General features: G+C 44.7%; 1 protein-coding gene, 1 long non-coding RNA gene and 1 other non-coding gene across 3 annotated transcripts in view; 1 reads left to right on the top strand and 2 right to left on the bottom strand.

Moving 5' to 3' along the window:
* Nucleotides 1–7,389, bottom strand: part of IRS1 (insulin receptor substrate 1) — a 40,602-nt gene extending 33,213 nt beyond the window's left edge. The window contains exon 1 of the mRNA XM_073579084.1: nucleotides 3,619–7,389. Coding sequence (XP_073435185.1) covers nucleotides 3,619–6,853 — 3,235 coding nt within the window. The 5' untranslated portion in view covers nucleotides 6,854–7,389. The remainder of the gene's footprint in view (nucleotides 1–3,618) is intronic.
* A 219-nt stretch (nucleotides 7,390–7,608) lies between these two features.
* On the top strand, nucleotides 7,609–9,397 carry LOC141092698 (uncharacterized). The gene is made up of 2 exons (XR_012232877.1): nucleotides 7,609–8,231; nucleotides 8,859–9,397. It is a non-coding gene; the product is annotated as an uncharacterized lncRNA (long non-coding RNA).
* Nucleotides 9,398–21,724: 12,327 nt separating this feature from the next.
* TRNAE-UUC (transfer RNA glutamic acid (anticodon UUC)) lies at nucleotides 21,725–21,796 on the bottom strand. Its single transcript has one exon. It is a non-coding gene; the product is annotated as a tRNA-Glu (tRNA).
* Nucleotides 21,797–22,209: the final 413 nt, after the last annotated feature.

The following is a 22,209-nucleotide window of genomic DNA, read 5'->3' as shown; positions in this document are numbered from 1 at the left end:
AGTCAATTCCTCCTGTGGAGACGCGAGTCTCCGCAAGAGATATGACACCAATAGAAGGTATTGGATGCAGTAAGTCCGCATAGTTTAGTGAACACACGTGGATTCGGCAGCGCTTTGGGCGCAGTGAACATACTCTGCATCTAAAGCGCTGCTAGTTCCGGATAGTGGGCACCCGGCCTAAAGGATGACTACAGGACATGTGACTTAAAGGCTTTGCTCTGCACTGCAGATTGTGACAATTTTAGTGAGTGAATGAGAAAATGCTGCAGTGTACAGCACAAATTATTCCAAGCTGAAAGTATTTATGGCATTATAACAAGTGTTATAAACAATAAAAATGTGTGTGTCCTTGGATGGTAATCTTAACATGGCAATTTATGGCATCAATACCTGCAATATAAATGATGGATGTAGATCCTACTTCTGGGACCTGCACGCGTATTGTGAGTGGGGGGTCATCCAACCAGCCTGGTCTGTGAATAATTAAGAGAGGCGGCTGTACAAAGCTCCGTGTACCGTTGTGGAACTTCTAGAAATGAGCTGCTGCTGTGCTGTGGATAGTCCATAAACATCCCAGTTGGGAATATCCCTTTAACAAATCGAAAACGTGGCAGATCATGTATTCATAACAGTAGTCGTGATACTGTAATAACGTACTAGTAGACCCACCAGATCAGTCGCTAACATGACTGCCCCCGCTCCGTATAATATCCACCGTGAACATCCGATTCTACATCATTAAACGCACCTCTCTTCCAGGACCACTTCTTTCTACAGTTCTCATTTGAGCGCGTCCTGCTGCTCTCACTATACTCTCCGGCAACGTGCTCCATACAGCGTCTGAGATCATATTACCTTACATGACCTTAGTTCATTAAGCACAGTTCTTTCGATCGATGTCACATTATTTCATATGGCGGTACATCCGTTTACCCAACACAGATTGTGAAGCAGAATTCGCCAAGATAAGTTATCCATAGTTATAAAGGGCATTTCACGGGTGATAAATATTGACACATCATCAACGAGTCCAAACTCTACAAGATTGCGGTTTGCTGGATCACAATTTTCAAAGCCAGGTCCAGACCGTTACGATCTGGGCACAAACACGAAACTATGTAACTACTAAGGACGCCGATACGACAAACACGCCAGTCACCTTTACTCCTGACTTGTTACAATTTAATCTAAAAACAAGATGTACAACAACAAATTATATAGCTACGGTATATTGCAAACATTTTTTATGGTTATCCAATAAAGGTATCACTCCGAGAATACTTCTGTCATCGTTGGGCATAAAAGTATTTACATCAATCTAAAAACAAAACAAAAAAAAAGCCACTTAAACAGAAACAAGAGTCGCAAGCCCTGTGAAACGTTTCGCTGATGCAGGACTTCAGCTCAGACTGTGCACCAGTAAACATCAATTCCCTCCATATCAGACACAAAAAGCAGACAGGGTGTCTCCTGCGCGTGCACTGTAAAGCGCACACCTGCCGCCGCCAGCCCCTGCACATGCAGATATACCAGCTGCCTGTTTTTTCCATTCTAAAAACAAGCGTTTGATAGACAGATGGCCAATGGAAAAAAAAAAAAAAAATGTCAGGCTACCACCGGACAAGGAAGTGAATGAGTTAAGAATGGGATCTCAATGGCTGCAGTCTCTCTGGTGTTCTGCAAAAACCATCATAAGGAGCCGCAATAAGATGCACATGGAAACAGATGTGGAGGATTGTTTATCCAACCAGGGCGGCCAAAAGAGCTGAGAATGGGTAAAGGAAGTCATGGCAAATGATGGCTGCTCAAGACAATGTAATGACTTAAGGCATAAAAAAACAAGGAGCACAGTGTGATCCCATCCAGGAGGAGGAAGGGTAAACAAGTTGACACACAGAAGAGCATGCTGCTGCCAAATGGTTAGAGAGGCTTGGGGGTTAAGCGGATGTGTGCTAATAAGAAGGAAGAGAGGGAGGGATGGGAGCAATGAGCCCAAGAAATGACAGATTCCCACGCTCTAATTTCTTCATTCATGAAGCTCTTCTGGTCCACTAAAGAAAAGCGCAGGATTACAACCTCCTCATCAACTCGTTACCTAACGTGTCCTCGGAGACAGGTACAGCACATACCCTATTTATGTGCACTGTCCCTTTAAGACAAAAAAAAAAATGGAAAAAAAAAAAAAAAAACACTATACTCAGGCCATGCTGCATGTTGTAATAAACTCACCAAACCTCCACGTGGCATAATAAACGCTGAATACGTAATTTTCAATAATGTTCAAACGCCTTTATAATATCTGGATTCCTTACTGAGCCGTAAAAGTCAGAAAATGCCAACAAAACTGCAACAAGTCACAGTGTGAACCCAGCCCAACAACAAGCACACCATTAGACGGCACATCGCTTCACATGAACTTGAGTAACATTAGGATGAACAGAAAGTAGAGTTCTGTCCTTGGATATTCTAATCATACAGTGGAAAAGCTGCAATTAATTACAGAGAATAATTGACTACTGCGGAGAATAGAACAATCACATTAGTAATGGAATTTCCTCTAATTGGGTTTTCACCGTGCAATTAAACCGGGAAGAGAAAGGATATGATTTCAAGCTAAACCCATTAGGATTTCATTTTTAATAAACTCGTGAAGCATCAACAAGCGCAATCTTAAGGGACCGATGTAAAGTGCGTGAAAGAAAGCAGTCTAGACTACGTTATCACACAGCCAGAAGAGCACAATACATCCAGCTGTGCAAAACCAGAGCGTATCCAAGGACAGAGGCTAATATTTTAGGACTGACTTCTCATGTGTAAGGTGGTCTCAGGCAGACAAAGACGTGAAACAAAGGAGCACTTAAGACTAATGACTGCTCCTTGCTATATCAGCCCCATGACAAGCTACAAAGTATTAGCACATGGCACAAAACTGACATTTGCAATCGCCAACTGAAGACATGCCACCGAGATCCCTGACCTCCGCAGTGCTGCACATGCCTTACCCTGGCAAAATAAAACACGTGGCTGCAGTACAATAACTTTCAACATCACATTATGGAGATAAGCTGAACATCGCCGGCATTTCTCTGGGAAGACGAGCGCGCATAACGGAACAATGAAGTTACAAATTCACCTCTGCTACAAAAATAAGAGAAAGGGTAAACATGGGAAAAAAAAAATAAAAGCAAAACAGAAACTTATTTCAAGCCAGGAAGCTACAGGGACCTCAAAGATCAGTTGCAGGAACTGGACAATTGCGCCCCACCTTTATTGACCTCTGTCACCACATGTACAACAGAGAAGCTTGTGTAACCTGTCCCACTACTGATCAGTATACAAAGGTCCACCTGCAAAAGACCGCAAAAAAACAAAGAATTGGGCAACATGTGATAAAGGTCTTTTAGTGAGAGGAGAAAAAAAAAAAAAAAAAGTGATCAGTTTACACCATTTCTAGACTGAACACCTTCTATATCTCTGCTACACCTGACACATGGTGATGGTGGTGAAGTATGGATAGAAGGAACAGCTAGTTTTATGGTCTGGTCTAATGTCAACAAGGTTAGAGCCAATGACCCAATATGCATGCACACAAGGATGAAAAACAATTCAGTAACCTACCTTCTGTCTCTGCCTGGCTCCTGCGTTCATCCAACTTGTGGAAAGTGATGCTAGCATAAGCACTCAAATCATCTGAGGGGTGGGTGATCCCAGTCTGATGGGGGTTACAATGTTCCAGGCCAGTCAAATCTTTAACTAGATCCAAATCAATGTAATTGAGGCCATTTTGATGGTGGTCTAAAGGTTGCTGAGACTCTCTCCTTGCAGAGTCTCCAGGCCTGAGCCACACATTCTCAAATGAAGCAGAACTGTGTCTCTTTACGTCATCTCCAGAAACAGGTCCAGCACTAACTCGGGCTGTGGTAGGGGTAGAAGAAAAGGTCTCCGAGCTGTGTCGCCTCCTACCTTGTGGGTCACCAGCCCTGACAACTTTGGCACTCTGGTTGCGATTTGGGCTTAGACTAACACGGGTAAATGCACTGGGGCCAGAGCCCTGGCCCAGAAGAGGGCAGGAAGTTTCCACTAGGCTTGTATTACTAGATGGTGGGGGAGCAGGCAAATTATCATGGACTACACCAATTGTCATTTCTGCATAATTGCTGTTACAAGATGGCGAGATTGGTTTGGGAGTGGTCCGGGCAGGTGGTAATTGACTGTAGTCTGAACAAAGGGAACCAAGTTGCATACTCATATAGTCCCGCTGAACAGGCTTTCCTCGAACAGGCGGAAGACCACTACATAGGTCTGTTGAGCACACGGTGCTGACAGGTTTACATGAAGTGTAAGCATTTTTTGCCCTCCAGTGCTTGAGGTCCATGTTCATGTATTCAGACAAGTTCTCTCTCTGAGGAACCACTCTACTCTGCACAAAGGATGGTGAATGTACTGAAGAAATTAATCCCCCAGGGAATATCTTTTCATTGAACTCTATGTTCACATACTCCCCAGGACTCTTTGGCTCTGGAGGTAATGCAGGTTCCCGGGTCCTTGGCAAAGTGCTGGCCTTACTACTACTTTCCAAGGACAACCGTGTGGGTCTGGTCAATCTGCTGCTTCTTCCATGGAGACAAACTTCACTTTTCCGACTCTGCTGGATTTCTTGTCCCCCAAGACTATCACTGCTTGTGGAAGAAGAGGAGGATTCCTCCGTATATAAAGGATGACCTGAGCTTACAGATGAGCGGCCATCATCATTCTTCCGGTGAACGTGCTTAAAGGACCTTGGCAAAGAAAAGTAAGAATAGACAGGTTTGGATGGCTCCTCGACAGAATTCAGATAGCAATCAGGTGGAGTGCTAGTAGTTGAACCACTAGCTGGTGACATATTTATGTAATCACTACAAGCCAATTTGCCATCATTACTCTCTATGGACAACTTTGGGTTGACACCATTTGTCCAAATTTTGCTGTAGTTACAGCTGTCTGGAGAACAGCTACCGCTAGGAGACATCATCATATAGCCATTGGAGTCTACTTGTGTATGTCTTCTTGGGTTAATGATCTGCTGCGGGGCTGACACACTCTTAGGACTCATGGGCATGTAGTCACCATTTTTAGTAGGCACGGGAGCAACACCTGGTGACATTGGCATATAGCCATCATCACTGTGGTTTGGTCTGTTTTCCAGGTGGAGATCTAGGCACTCTTCAGGATATGAGTAAGTGGGCACAAAAGCTGAGTGTCTAAAAGATGAGAGGCGCAGAGGATAGGAAGGCATCATCTCAGTGTATTCCTCTATAGATGACTGTGAGGGGGTCTTCTGATGGGAAACAGTAGGTGGGGAAGTACCTGAGGAATGAGTCCTCTTTCTGAACACTTTGTCAAGGTCGCTATTGTCTTCACCCCTACTTAACTGGTACCTTTGCGGTGTGCTTCTCTGGATTAGATTGTTGGATTTGCCCATGCTGATGTAGTTGTTCAAGTCTTCTTCTCGAGCTGGAGGCGTGTGCCCCAAAGAATCCGGTGTCACGCTGCGGAAGGAGCTTCTGAAATCACACGGACTGGATCCATACTCATCAGAAGAAATAAATCCACCATCACTGGGGGAACCTGAAACTGAGGCACTGGATCTTCGTGGACACAAGCAGTCAGAAGTGGATCCATGTCCACTGGTGCTGCTGGAGGACAAACTCACTGGACTTGTAGCGGAGGGAGAGCAGCGACTTGTTGGCATGGGAATGGAGCGACTATGGTTTAGAGGTGGGTGAAGTCGAGAACTGCCCCTATGTCGATGCGACTGGGCCCGGCTGGCACTCGGGCTAACGGGGCTGCCTTCCATTGAGGCGGGCCTTGACATTGTACCCTCTCCATCACTTGAAGCCCGAACCCTGAATGAGGAAGACGACCCATGTTTACCGCTTCCTCCAGCAGGAGAGGTGGCTGTAACACTTTCTGTACGGGCTCTCCGATTTAGCCCTACTTGGCTTGGAGGAGGATGGTTAATGTGATGCCTTCTGAGCGGCACAGAAATTGGATTGGAGCAATTAGAAGACGACTGACTCTTGCTACGAGGTCGAAATTCATCGCTCAATGCTTTCATGGCTTCAAGGATTGTCTCGTGCATATTTTGCGCCACCACAGAGTCATCCACCTGCATCCAGAATTCACCAGCCCCCGTCACGGCAGAGCGACCAACTTCGATGAAGAAGAAATTTTCTGAATGACCACATCGCCGGATGTTCATAAGCTGCAACACCACAGCTGCCGCATCAGAGTTGAGTTTGACCAAACTGATTGTTCGATGGGTCAGGCACAGGCGGTAGATTCCAACAAGATTTTTTAGCTGCCCTAAACCCTTCGGCTTCATTATCACTTGCCACACTTCCTTAAAGGCCAGACCAGGGGGGGACACATCACCATAGACATCCTCACCATTAACTCCGTCATGCACCCCATTGGCAGCTCCTTCACTGTAATGACGGTGGTGGGGAGCTTTGCCCCGGTTATGCAGATCCACTAAAGCTTGATACCATCCCTCCTGTTCTTGTTCACAGTCAGCAGCAATGGCAAAACACTCGTCTTTCGTGTACAGGGCGACTAAATGTTTGTTCTTTGAATCCGCCCTCTTGTTGATATTAAAGCAGCTTTCCAATGGAATGGACCTTTTTGGGGCCCCAGATTTGTGCCGCCACTTTTTCTCGTTCTCATAATACTCCAGACGGGCTAAACCCGACTCGCTGGCAGCGCGGAGCACGAAGAACCTTTTGTGCATGCTCTTAGGTTTTCTAAGGTAGCCTACCTTCTTGACATCAGAGAAGTTGTTCTCTTGAGGGGGAGGATCGGTGGGGCTGGCCATGGTACCAAGGTATAAATAATTGCACAAAAAGGGAAAAAAAAAAACAAAATATGTAGTCCTTGCAAATAAAAAGTCAGTGTGCCGCTTCCCAGCTCATTCAGCACCGTGCAGCGGGGACGGCCACTTGGCAGAGTTGTAGGTCCCTCGGATCAAGAAATCCACAGAGTAGCAGAGCCCAGCAGCAGGGAGAACACGGTGACCGTGCGCGGGGAGCCTCGTCCACACCCGGGGAGCCTCATCGTGGGCTGCATGTGTGTGCACAGCCACGGGGCGAGTGTGCAGGCGGCACTGCGGGCAAGGAGCCGGGGGGCTGCGGCCAATGTCACTGCCTGCGCCTGTCCCCATTCAGTCCCATCGCGTTGCAGAAGGTGGCATCTGACAAGAGGAGGGCAGGTAGCCGCTCTCCACCCCCGGCACTCGTCCCCCTCCCTAATTCACTCACGGACTCCGGACCGTGGCTGCCGCGCTGATAGATAAGTGCTCCGGGGGAGAGCTCGGTGCAGGAGTTTCTGCCAGGCGTCCTCTCCCCCCGCCTCTCCTTGCGAAATAAACCAAAACAAGCTGTGTCTGTGTCTGAGTTCCCGGGAGCGCAGCCCCGCCCCCTCCCTCAGCTCCCGCCGCCTCCGTCTCCCTCTCAGCCACACGTGACCGCTCCAACAGCAGCAGCACCACACGCTGCGTGCAGCAGAAGCCGCCGCCAGCGGCAACCTAGCCTGCTGCTCTCAGTGCGCTAAAGCCACGCCCCTCTCTGCTCTCCACTAGGCAGCGGCCAGGAGGTGTTGGAGCACAATCCTGCCACGTCATTGGTCGCTGGTATCTGTCCATCATCTCTATTCTAAATATTAGTTTGGTTGAAGCGTGGCGTAGTAAAAAAGAAAAAAGGCGTAAACGCCATTCAGGTCCCTGTTATTTATGAAAAGTGAGCGTATAGCGCGGTGTGCTGGCGTGCCGTGGACACGCGGCAATAACACGTCTGCTCGCACAGAGAGTGGTCGTGTCTGCCCCACGTGTGGAAGCGAATCGCTGGCTCCCTCCTTGATATATCATGTGTTGTATCCAGCCGCAGTTGCGCTTCTTACACCGTTTGGTTCTGTTCACACTAGGATTTCATGCACCGATTCCTAAACTAAACTCCAAGCGGTTTTCCATGATATTCCGCCTTCGCTCCTCTCCTGTGTTCTCTGTCCTATAACTGCACAAAGTGAAGCGATGCCGTCAGCGGCGTAACCCGAGGATTTCGGGTCGTTGGTGAAAGGGGTAAAATCCGCCCCAAAATCTGCGGCAGAAACTGACCGGCGCACGATTAACCCCTTCTCTACAGGGCGGTCTTCCATTTTGGAGCTTTTGATACATTTTTCCACGAGCCGTAAGATTCCAAGTGCGTCAAAATTGTGATAAAAAAAGCGCAACTCCACCATTATCGTTAAGGTTTTGTTTTCACAACGTCCATTATTTGGACGGGTTGGTGCAATTATGGCCATACCAATCACGCCCGGGGTTTGCATTTAATTCAAGTGGTGGGAAAAAAAATGGAAACTTGGCAAGAAAATTCTGCTTTTGTCGCCATTTTTGGAGGCCGTTTAGAATTGTTTTTTTGTGTCCTAAACCGACACCCTAATCGATGGTATTTTCGGGGTGGATCTGATGATTTGATCGCTTTTATTGCATTTTTTCCCATTCGGCTGCTGAATAAAACCTTATTCTGGGATTAAGATTTTTTATCATGTCATTTATCGATCAGATTAATTATATTTTCATAGACCGGACTTTTATGGCCGGAGCGATATCACATAGGAGTATTTTTTGAATTGTGTTTATTTTTAATGGTCGAAAGAGGGATCACTTGAGGTTTTCCATATATATATATATATATATATATATATATATATATATATAATGTTTGTAAAGCGCTGTGGAATTAATGACACTATATAAATGAGTACAATAAAAAAAAAATTTCATATTTTTAAAAACATTTTTTTTTACTTTTTCCTGTACTTTGTAGGGCACTTGAGCCTGCGATCATCTAACTGTGCAATATACATGCAATTTAGGAAAATTCAGAGCCACCTCTCCATTGGAGTGCCACCATGACATAGGGGGGCAGTAAGAGCCGTGCACCCCCAGCTGCAAGCTCCGCTCCATTCGTGGCTGTTGGAGGAAAATGACAGATAAATCACTCAGCTACGACCTGCCAACAAAGGTGCAGGCTCAAGCCCTGAACCTGGATCCTGGACAGGAAACTGACATGTGGCGAACTCTCGTGTCACATATCCGTAAGGAATTAAAAACCCTACAAAAGCCAGCTTCCGCCTCGATTCTGTGCACACAGCTAATTTCTCCTATCAGAATTATGGTCAATAGTCATGTATCACTTTTAATGATTTTTTAAGGTTTTCCAATGTGTCCATCAAAAATTATCCGTGATTGTTTGATAAGCAATCCAGAAAAACTAAAACGTCAAGTTGGCAACCCTGGGTCAGATGAAAAATGAAATCCCCCTACTAAAGTCTTTATCCCCCAATCAAAACTTTGGGGTTGCATTTCATCATTTGCTACCTCTATATCGGAGGCTAGCCATACTCTTAGGGTCTGTGCACACACTGCGGATCCGCAGCGGATTTGGCCCTGCGGATCCGCAGCAGAATCTCGTGTACAATACCATGTTATCCTATGTAAAACAAAAATCACTGTGCACATGCTGCAGAAAATTCTACGCAGAAACGCAGCGGTTTATTTTCCGCAGCATGTCACTTCTTTGTGCGGAATCCGCAGCGTTTTTACACTTTTTCCATTCTAGGAACCCGCAGGGGTGTAAAAACTAAGGTGAAATCCTCATAAAATCTGCAGTTAATCCACAGTGAATCTGCAGGTAAAACGCAGGTCATTTTACCTGTGGATTCTGCAGAATCTGTGCAGAAAAATCCACAATGGAATCCGCACCGTGTGCACATACCCTTAGACTGAAGTCAGACACATCTTGCTGATCAAGCCCCCTAAACCTATGCCTGGTTGGCTGAGCTTGTACTTAGGAAGAAGGGAGTGAAGGTCCCATACACATAACTTCGTCCAAACCTGTCCATATGGACGGCTTGGCAGACAGTTTAATATGTGTGGGGGCCTGGACAAATGGGAGATAAGGCTCCAGCACAGCCATCTCAGACTGCCAATCCTTTTGTTCCAAGTGATTAGCTGCCACCAGAGATGTGTGGCAGTGGCTCTCTTACAGGACAGTAGGGTGAGATAGCTGCTACCAAACAATTGGTCGAACCATCATCTGTCCAACAGCTCTCTAATGGGGGCAATAAGTGTCAGCAACACACCCTGCCAACAATCCCTTTGTGCATGTGTGCATACAATTTCAATATGATAGGAAGATCACCTTTTTTGTACAACTAGTACAGGCTGACAATCATGTGATCAGCACTTTCCAGGGACCTGGGTTGCCAACATGACTTTTTATTTTTCTGGACAGGTTATGAAAACATCACAGAGATAATATTTTTTACGGACACATTGGAAAACCATAATAAATCATTAAGATTATAACTGATACATATCTACAGCCCATAACTGTAAAGTGACGATAGTTACTGGCAAATTAATCTGTAGAGTTTCTTCAGCTTCAAGAAAATCACAGACGCCTTAATTTTTTTTATGGACAGAGCTAAAAAGTGTCCTATTTTTACGGACTGTCCTGGAATTTCGGGACTGTTGGCAATCCTGGCAGGGGCCGAGTCTGTGCTCTTTAGTAGTAACTCTCACTCCTGGCTACGGGTACGGTATAATCACACACTTACCATCTCATCTCAATAGCGCTAGCAGAAATCCTCGCACATGCGGCAGGAACAACCCCTTTCAGATAAGTGGGACTGATGTTCGGTCGCAGACATTTCTGCATTGAATCTGCCGCACGGGAGCATGGCCTACCGGGGTCCTCCGCAGGGGAGGGCTACGTTCCTCCATGATGTCCTTTTATCCTAATAAAGAATATGTGCAGGGCTTGTCTTCTTGCCACAAACCTTGAAACTGATATTGTCATATGAAACTAACCTGGTTTCTATCTACCACAATGGGCTCACACACCAGACCTATGGAGAATGTGTCCCTTACATTTAAAGTTTTAGGGCTCATCCCCATTTGCAATTAAAAAAAAGGTCCGATTTCTGGACGGTAAAAAAGGGAGGAGTGCTATGCGAGTGTCATGCGATTTCTATGCAATTTTTAATCTTTTCATCCGTTTTCCATCCGTTTTCCATCCGTATACAATGCGTTTTTTTTCTCAGCAACTCTTTTTCTACAGTCATTTACATGACCATTCACAGTGTTCTATACCACAGAATGGTGATGTATCTGTTTAAAACGAATGGAAAACGGATGGTCCATTTTTGGTCCGGTTTTTAATTGCACCCATTGACTTGCATTGGCGATTTTAAAGCAAAAATCGCAGCAAATTGCAGCATGCTGCGATTTTTATCACAGTCAGCTTTCGGATGGGAAGTGAGATGTCGCCCATTGACTAACATTGGTCAGAGTGCAATCCGATTTTTAATCAGATTGCACTCGTCCGATTTTCTCTCCAGTGAGTATGAGCCCTTAAGGGGCTTTCCAGGCTGAGAAGAAAAGTCTTCGGTCACTCGGTGTGACTACAGACTGCCACACCCTGACAGTGTGCAATACGCCAACTGTCACTAGGCTCCTGGGTTCCCGATGCGAAGGGGCAGTCATGTGACCGCGTTTAGCTAATTAGCATAATCGCAGTCATGTGAGACTAGATTCCTTCATGTTTCTCTGAACAGTACATTTAGAGAAGTGCAGAAGAGTCTTGTCGTCATGTGACCACAAGTAGACACATCATACGCATGCGGTTACGTGCCCCATCACAGGTAAATAGTGGCAGTCATGATTCTGCAGTCACATGCAGCCCAGACTTTTCTTCTGAGATTGGGAAAACTTCGTTAACCTGTTTTTCTATCTTTTTTACATATTCCTCCTATTTGACATTGTTACGTTGTACTATTACTGCTAATTAGTTCCAAGGAAGTGGTATTGTACTTTAGAAGAAGAATTTTAAGAAGTTATTATCAGACTTTCCAAGAATCTGAAGTACAGAGTGCAACGTATCAAAGGCTTGTAATGATGGGCCGATCCTCTGATCTCCCTTCTGTATGACTAACCGGCTCGGTGCTGGAGAGTCATTGTGCACACTACATTACACAACCGTACAGAACAGTGCGTACACGAGGTTCAGGACACAGCCATGATAAGCTTAAATCAAAGCGAATCCCCGGGCACCAGGCGGGATATATGACTAATATTACCCTGGATGGAGGAAAGGAAGATTTACTACAAGATCAATGTTTCTAATGATACCCGTGGCCTGCTGGGGTAAGTGACGGAGCCAGCGACTTTGTGCTTCGTCACAACTCGTAGCAGTATGGGTGATTTGAGAACTCCGATTCTGCTAACAACATAGCAGACAAGGCAGCCTGTGACCAGACAGGTCCTTCTGGCATTTGCCAGAATTGCCAGATGGCCAGTCCGGCCCTGGCACGCACTGTGCACTGCGAGGATTCGCCAGTTTCTGAGCCAGGACTGGAGGGTATGAATGAGTTATGCATACTCCCGGGCAGAGCCCGACTAGTGGCCGTGACCTCGCTCTTTACACGTGTATGTAGCAATGCAGCGCCCCCGTCTGGTAACATGGCCATCCAATGGGTAACGTTAAAGGCAACACTCCAGCGCTGGAAAAATAAAATTGCTGGAGTGGTGCTTTAATAAATCTGGAACGTCTTTCTCCTGCTGTGCCCCACTGACAGAAATGTTACTCCAGTCACGGGATGATGGATATTTTTGTCATAATTTACGCCAATTTTGGTAGCATAAATTATGATGAATGTGTCCGCTACGCTTGGTCTCGCCCTGTTCTGCTCGAGCTCTGCCCACTTCTCCCAAAGATCCATGCTACCAATACTGTAGCTCCCCTTTTCTTTGCTGATATAATTCCGATCACTTCACTATGCGCCACATTGTAACACTTTGTACTTTCGGACTATACATCATTTCAGATTAAGGAAGGAGAATAGCTCGGTGGCTCAGTGGTTAGCACTTATTCTTTGCTGCACTGGGGTCCTGGGGTCAAATCCTCTGGGTTCTCCAGTTTCCTTCCACACCCCAAAAACATAGTGATAGGGAATGTAAATTGTGAGCCCCAATGGGGACAGCGATGTCTGTAAAGCGCTGAGGAGTAAGATGGTGCTGTATAAGCAATGCAGAATGAATAATCATTTCTATGGGGAGCACAGTGCCCTCAGGGAGGCGCCACACATATCCTGTACAGAGTCCGTGCATACGTCACCGTTGGGCCCATAAAGTCACGTATGCTAAATCTGCGTCACAGAGTAAATGACATTGCTGCATATAGCAGCTTTAAGCAAAAGCATTGGATGCCTTTTTTTTTCTTAAAAAAATTGAGTGGAATTTTAAAAAAAATCTGTTCCACATATGTGACACGCGTCAAACACGTCAATGCCATCTTATATGCATTGTTTTTTGTTTTTTTATTTGCTTGTTACACGTCTGCAAGGATAGAGCCATCTCCCCAACTCATCCCTCCCCTCCCTAGCTGCTAGGACGGTATGGATCACAAGATTGCAGATAATATTTATTGGGGGCGTCTGAAACACACGTGATCACTTCTACAAGACCAATGTTTGAGACTTTTATTTGGGCTTGATATACAGAAAAGGAACTGCGGCCTCAGTCGGACGGGTAACCAGCCTTTGGATTGTCAGCCTTTGTTCTAGAAACCAGCACTACTGATCTATGTGCAACAGCTAATTCCTAAATATTGGATCAGGATTGTCCCACATGTGGAAGGCAGACATTCATTGAGAAATCCAGGAGAAATATTCTACTGGTCCCATGCAGAACACAGACTCAATGCTGCCATCTTTTGGCCAGTTTTATATTTCCTGCTTATCATTGATCAGATAAACACACTCTAAAATAAAATCTCTAATTTATAGTCATGCAAGCTCGTTCTTATCAATATTATCAAGAAAAAAAGAGGTTTTTATATGTTATTAATTCGGTTTATATTTGTACAAACTATTTGTTTTACACCAGAAATCTGAAATCATGTTTTACTTAAAAAAAATGTGCCAACATTATCAGTGCTTATAAGCTTTATGACTTTCACAAACCATTTTAAAACAGAGAGTTTTTGTGGAATGTTTGAGTGTAGTGTATAAAAGAAAATATACGTTACTGATGGCAACATCTCTACTTAACCACAGGACCTAAGGCCGGTTTCACATTTGCGCTAAAGGCCGCAGCGTCGGCCTGCGCACGGCCGCCACTAAGCCCCGCCCCCTGCCGCGCCTCCGCCGGTAGCTCCGCCTCTGGGCGCATGACGCTGCATGCGTCATGCGTCTCCTATCTTTATCACTGAGGCCTAGGCCGTGCGCAGTATGCGTTTTGGCGGCACCTGCGTCCTTTTGACGGTGCGCCGACCAGCGCCAAACGCAACCTGTTGCAATTTGGCTGCGCTCGGCGCACCGTCAAAAGGACGCAGGCGCCACCAAACGCAGACTGCGCACGGCCTAGGCCTCAGTGATAAAGATAGGGGACGCATGACGCATGCAGCGTCATGCGCCCGGAGGCGGAGCTACCGGCGGAGGCGCTGCAGGGGGCGGGGCTTAATGGCGGCTGTGCGCAGGCCGACGCTGCAGCCTTTAACGCAAATGGGAAACCGGCCTAACTCACATTTAGAGCTCATTCACACGACAGTGTTTTCGGTCCGAGAGCTGTCTGTGAAAAAAAACGGACAGCCCTCGGATCCATGTTATTCAATGGGGCCGTGCAGATGAGCGATTTTTTTTGTACTGACTGAGTCTGCTCATGAAAAAAAATCTCAGCCATTTTTTTTTTCCTTAAATCAGATTAGACTCGCCCAATCAATTCTATGGGTGAGCGCAAAAACTCAGCTGCCATGCGGAGACACAGTATAGCCTCCATAATTACGGAGACCTTACAATTCTGTAACATAGGAAACTGTAAATGATTAATAATGACTACTGTAAAAGAATGGATTGTACACTGATGACAAGTGAGAAAAAAACATCCCAATTTTCTGGCTAAAACTCTGAACTTTTTTTTATTCTCTCATGTGAACCTACCCTTGGGGCAGGATCATATGAGCATATAAAAAATGGGTCAGATTTCGATCCAAAAAAGTGGGCTGATTTCTTTTTCTTACTTGTCACCCGTGTACAATCCGTTTTTTTTATTGCAGCAGCAGATATTAACCCTTTACAGTTTCCTATGTTACAGAACTGCAAAGTATCCACTATAGGCCGAGACCACACATGCGAGGAAACTCGGACGAGTCTCGCTTCTTAATACGCAGCACTGCCGCCGACACTCGGACAGGAGCGTGCAACTTCATGTATTTCTATGCAGCCGCCCGCTCCAATCCGAGTGCCGGCGGCAGTGCTGCGTATTAAGAAGCGAGACTCGTCCCAGTTTCTCGCATGTGTGATTCCGGCCATAATCTGATGCTCTACTGTGCCTCCCCATGGCATCCGATTTTTTTTCTCATACTCATCCCATAATGAAAACGCAGCGTGCAGTGTTTTTTTTCACAGCCAGATTCTATTAGGGAAAATGAAAAAAATGCCACCAGCACTGCCTCATTGAATAACACTGGTCAGAGTGCGGTCCTATAGAAAAACATCAGCTAGCACTCGTCCCATTACTACAGTGGTGTGAGCGAGCCCTTATAGTCTCTGTAGGATGTAGCTTCCCATGACATGTATTATATAGTATTAAAGGACTTGTAAGACAATCCTTGACCACTGGCCACTTGCCCAACTGAAGACTATATACATCCTTCTTAAGAGTCATGAAGGAGAACGACCGTGTCTGTGCATGCATTACATGGTCAGACATTCAGATGAAATGCTGCATTTTCCCAACAGTTGATAATTCTGATTCTGATCATTGATGGTTTGGGAAGGCAGCCCCACGGTGATCAGGATGGTGTCTCCTATTTAGGCCTAGGTTGCCTTTATCCCTCACTGTATGACAGAGCTCCATCTAGTATTATGTTTTTATAACAGCGGACGTCATGATCCTGAATGTTACAAGATCAGAAGGCTAACCTGATTTCTGCTGACTGCTGCAATACGATGTCTTGTTAGAGTGGATCTGTCATGTCTCCTATCTGAGAGCAGAGGGGAGATGCTGATCTTTGTGAAATATTTTCAGTGGGTTGAATCAGTGTTTTTGTGTTAAATGCTGTTTAAAGGGAATCTATCACCAAGTTTTGCCACCTGATCTGAGAGTTGAGACAGAGACCTTGATTCCAGTGTTAATTACTGGGCTGCTTGCTGTAGTTGTGCTAAAATCACTATTTTACCAGCAGGAAAATCATCATTAGAGGACTAGTAAACCCGCATGCCATATTGTCAAGCATATTCATGAGCTCTGCATATCCCTGTCCCCATCACTGATTGGCAGCTTATTGTATAGGCTGTACATGGGCAGAAAGTGGCCAATCAGTGGTGTGGGCGGGGTTATACAGAGCACAGCATTAGAGAACCGCTAAATCTGCAGCAGAGAAAACAGTGATTTTATCAAAATGACAGCAAGCAGCCCAGTAAGTGACACTTCACTGGAATCAGGGTCTCTGTCCGTACATCATGCTGTTCACAGAAGGGATAGTAAAAACCTGGTGACCAAGTCCCTTCAAATATTGCAAGGATTCGAAAATAAGTCCTGTGAGTCCTGCTTCTCCCAGCCGCACATAGTGATTGACAGCTCGTCCTATGTACAAAGTCATGCAACAAAAAGTCAATTCTTTTTTTGTGGGTGGAGAAAACAGGACTCCGGGGGCTTTGTCTATGAGTCCTAGCAATATTTAATCATCTTTATACAAGACAATACTGAACTAAATGGTAAAAACTAAACATTCACCCCTCTATAATGTACCACTTCTACTACTCATAAATTGTAATATTAGATTTTTCAAGAAAGTCGTTCATCCGTTTTTGAACTTGTTCCATGAAGAAACAAGCACCATGTGCACTGACAATATACCCCGATAAAATATTTTATTAACTTTGTGGTCGACATGTGTAAACAGGCCATTAAATGATCGCTAATTCCATGCAGCTGATTGGCCGTCGTTTAAAGGCTGCTGGCGATATGTGTAATCTCAGCATTACAGTAAAGCATCACCTTCTATGTCAGGGAGGTCAAACTCCAATACACAGAGGGCCAAAAGTAAAAACTTGGACAAAGTCGTTGGCTGACCTTGATATTTCCTTAAAAAAATGTTTAAAATTGAGGAAGTTTCTCCTTATCATCAAATATATAACAATGAACTTTTTCATATGGAAACAAACTTAAAGGGCACCTTCATACAGTATCAGTCACCAACCAATCAAGGATAACTTCAACAACGTCGAGAATGTAACAGCCCCCTTCATTGGTGGAGAGTAGAAAGGCAGAACAGAGACACATAAGCCAGACTGGGCTTCAGCCGACAGAAAGCAACAGTAGTGTCAACCAAGATGTAAAAGCCCCATTAATTGGTGCAAGGTACGATGACAGCTCGGGGCGAACACATCACCGTGTGGCTTACGGGACCTGAATCCCTACCCGCATATGATATACAAGTGACCCGGGAGTCAAATCACATAACTGGACCACCAGCCAGGAGAGACCTGCACCATGATGGGGCTGACAGCGCACGTGCTGACAAAGGGCAAGGTTGCCGTGGACACTACGACAATCAATAAGAGGGCAGGTGAGGTAACCATGGAAACTAAACTATGGAAACTAAAACAAAGTTGCTAATGTACAAGACAAAACTCATACAAATAAAAGAAGAAGAAAGGATGGGGGGTTCAAGACTTTACAAATGATTAGTGGAATTAGCATGCATTGTGTACTAGAGCGGGCCAGCTATAGTAGACATTGAATATTGTAATGACCCTGGCCACATTTGACCCTCAGACCAGAGTTTAACATCTATGACTTATGATGAATCTTGTAGACCTAAAAACATTATTAGACAGAACTGTGTACTGTCCATTTATGTATTTGAACATAGTAAGCAGACCGCCTTAAGCCAGCTTTCTTTCCCTCTATAATGCTGTATATCTGCCCCCAACCTGGCCTGTAAGAGAAGAAAAATAACTTATTATACTCACCTGCGGTGCGGACCGGTCCGACGGGTGTCGCTCTTCTTGGTCTGGCGCCTCCCTTCTTCTTGTGATCCCGTCCTCCTTGCTTTGTGTGGATGATGCGTCCCTTCGTCATGCACACAGGCTCCCGGGCATCGTACTCCTGCGCAGGTGCACCTGTCTGTCCTATTGAGGGCAGAGCAAAGTCCTGCAGTGCGCAGGTGCCGGGAAAGGTCAGAGAGAACCAGCGCCTGCGCACTGCAGTACTTTGCTCTGCCCTCAACAGGACAAAGAAATATGCCTCTCAACAGGACAGAGAAATATGCCTCTCAACAGGACAGAGAAATATGCCTGCACAGGAGCACGGTGCCGGGGAGCCTGTGTGGATGACTCAGGGATGCATCATCCACACAAACCAAGAAGGACGGGATCACAAGAAGAAGGGAGGCATCCGACCAATAAGAGCGACACCCCCTGGACCGGACCGCCCCGCAGGTGAGTATAATAAAACTTATTTTTCTTCAGGTCAGGTTGGGGGCAGATATACATACAGCATTATAGAATGCTGTATATTTTTTTATTTTACTCATTTATATATCGCCATTAATTCCACAGCACTTTAATTATCATCTCTGTCCCTGATGGGGCTCACAATCTAGATTCCATATCAGTATGTATTTGAAGTGTGGGAGGAAACCGGAGTACCCGGAGGAAACCCACACAAACACGGGGAGAACATACAGACTCCTTGCAGATGTTGTCCTTGGTGGGATTTGAACCATCAATCCTGAAAGGTGATGGCTGCATCTCCTATCGGCCAAACCTGGTGACAGGTTCCCTTTAATGCCAACTATAGAAGTCATTTTGCTTCCTAGATATCTTTAGCCCTAAAATGAAATCCTTTTTTGTGAACGTGCAGGAAATTTTATAGGAACTATGAGCCTCATTGTTCCATTACTACATTGACTTTGTATGAGAAATAGTAAATTACAGTAGAAGAAAAATAGGCAATAAGTGGTAATAAGCAGATGAAATAAAATATCCTGTAAGGGCTTAAGCATGCAATAGTATGAACATTCCTGCAGATGCCTTATATAAGAAGTTTAGTCTTTTTGTCAAAGAGAAACTAACAGAAAAAGTTCAAATAATCAGCTTGAGGCCATATCTCAAAGTGAACGCACTGTGTGCTGGCTTGGAATTAACTGGCTATAAAGTGTGCTACGTGCACTCTGATATTACAGTGAAGAAGTGTTAGCTGCAAGAAGATGATGTACTTTCCCGGCACACTGCCTGCTCCAACACTGCATTTCTTCTGAGACCATAACGCTCCGGTCATGGGGGGCTCCATGAACATTGGATCATAAAAGACTACATGGAAACAATGTGCAAACTTCAGAATGAGCAGATTGCGATCAATGTCACAGATTGTTCACTTCTATTATGTTGGATTAAGCTATTTAATAATAATTTCTATAGCGCCAACATATTCCGCAGCACTTTACATTTTAGAAGGGACTTGTACAGACAATAGAGACATTAGAGATCAAGACATAAATCAGATACCAAGAGGAGTGAGGGTCCTGCTGCTTGTAAGCTTATAATCTATGAGGAACTGGGGAGTCACAATAGTGAATGGTAAAAAGTGCTTGTATTGTACGTCCAGCCATCAATATTAGAAATAAGGTGTTCACGTAATGCTGCATGAACCGGTCACCAGCCAGTATGTATGTGGACATGGAGCGCTATTAAGTGCATGGAGGGTGTGAACAGATGATATGAGGGTCCTGATTTTCAAGAACATTTTGTATGGGCAAAATGGGTATTGTTCGATAAGTGAGGGGAGCTGATAGGCCAGTCTAAATAAGTGCTTTTTAGGGCACGCTTAAAACTGGCTCGCTCTTGTTATCTGCACCTCAAAAACATTTCTAGAATTTGACCTTTTCTTAATTTTGACTCCGCAAAGACTCTTACTGTTTCTCTTATTCATTCTCGTCTCGACTATTGCAACTCTCTACTAATCAGTCTTCCCCTTACCAAACTCTCCCCTCTCCAATCTGTCTTGAATGCTGCAGCCAGGATCATATTCCTCACCATTCGTTACACCGATGCCTCTACCTTGTGCCAGTCATTACAATGACTACCCATCCACTCCAGAATTCAGTATAAACTTATTACCCTCACCCACAAAGCCCTCCATGGCTCAGCACCACCTTACATCTCCTCCCTTGTCTCAGTCTACCACCCTACCCGTGCCCTCCGTTCTGCTGATGACCTGAGGTTAGCATACTCAATAATCAGAGCCTCCCACTCCCGTCTCCAAGACATTACACGTGCTGCACCAATTCTTTGGAATGCACTTCCCAGGTCAATACGATTAGTCCCCAATCCCCACAATTTTAAGCGTGCCCTAAAAACGTTTTTATTCAGACTGGCCTACCGTCTCAACACATTAACCTAATTTAGAATCATAGAATCATAGAATCGTAGAGTTGGAAGGGACCTCCTGGGCCATCTGGTCCAACCCCCTGCTCAAAGCAGGATTCGCTAAATCATCCCAGTCAGATGTCTGTCCAGCCTCTGTTTGAAGACTTCCATTGAAGGAGAACTCACCACTTCTCGTGGCAGCCTGTTCCACTCATTGATCACTCTAACTGTCAAAAAGTTTTTTCTAATATCTAATCTGTGTCTCCTCCCATTCAGTTTCATCCCATTGCTTCTAGTCTTTCCTTGTGCAAATGAGAATAAAGTTGATCCTTCTACAATGTGACAGCCCTTTAGATATTTGTAGACAGCAATTAAGTCTCCTCTCAGTCAATTTATCCCTGTATGGCACAGCCAAAAGTTTTGCCATAACCAGGTTCCCCACATCATGTTCCCACATGCTTTATGCATCTATTAGACCTCTGTGTCTGTACTGTTACACACTTAACATTATGGCTGGTCCATACAATCAGGGCAATTGTTACCACCCACCTTTCGAAAATTGGCGATGTGCACAAACCCTTGTAGAAGCCTTATCTCTGTGTCATTGTAATACTAAGCAGCCACAATCCTCATGAATGATGTGTTTGAGCAGCAATATAGCAGTATTCTGCACCTCTGCTTCCTCCATCATATATGTTTGTAACTCTTTGGATTCTTTTTAGAATTAGGCTTTTATCTGTAAGTTTGGCTTTTCTCTGTGATTAAAATGTATGACTGTCTGATTCTTCTTTTGTAAAGACTCTGTTGTTTTTAATTAGCACTAATCCACACAGTTAAGCTTCATTCCCACAGAAGTAAGACAGAAAATGTGCCCAATATTACCATAATGTCAGGAGATATCTTAAAGGGGTATTCCCACCTCCAATATCCTATCCCAATATGTACTTGGTATAATAATTATAATATTTACAAATACCTTCAATTAGAAATGTAGTATAGTTCTTCTGATTCGCTATGTCACTTACCCCATGTGCAGGGCATTGCAGTAGCTTAGGTATCCATGATTATGACCACTCATATAGTGACAGTTGGATAGTTAGTAAGCTCTCACTATTTGTAACAATGGATAACAACTACTACTAGACCATATGGGAATGGATTAATACCCTGATGTTCAGCATTTTTACCTGAAATATTATTGTCTGGAAAACACATTTCTGTCTTTGATTGTTGGCAGTAGTACAGAAAAGGTGCGTTCCCATACCGGGACTCGAACCCGGGCCACCTGGGTGAAAACCAGGAATCCTAACCGCTAGACCATATGGGAATGGATAATGGATAACTAGGCTACTGCAATGTCCTGCATATGGGGTAAGCAACATAGCTAATCAAAAAACAATACTTAATTTCTAATTGGAGATATTGATAATATTATTATTATTACACCTACTACATATTGGGATAAGATCTTGGAAATGGGAATACCCCTTTAAATTTTGCACAAATTTAAGTTATACAAAGTAGACATTCCAATTTTATCGGTGGTAATCAATACCATGTACAGTTGTGGCCAAAAGTATTGACACCCCTGCAGATTTTTATCAAGAATGCCTTGGCACACTTGTCCATTCATCCTTCCTTTAATCACATGAAGTGCGCCAGTGATGTATCGTTGTGGCCAAAAGTATTGACACCGCTGCAATTCTGTCAGATAATACTCAGTTTCTTCCTGAAAATGAT

Source organism: Dendrobates tinctorius, unplaced genomic scaffold, assembly GCF_039654945.1.
Source record: "Dendrobates tinctorius isolate UK_male_01 unplaced genomic scaffold, ASM3965494v1 ptg000060l, whole genome shotgun sequence".
NCBI classification, from domain to species: Eukaryota; Metazoa; Chordata; class Amphibia; order Anura; family Dendrobatidae; genus Dendrobates; species Dendrobates tinctorius.
Note: the sequence above shows the minus strand (reverse complement) of the source record. Positions and strands in the feature narration are given on the sequence as shown.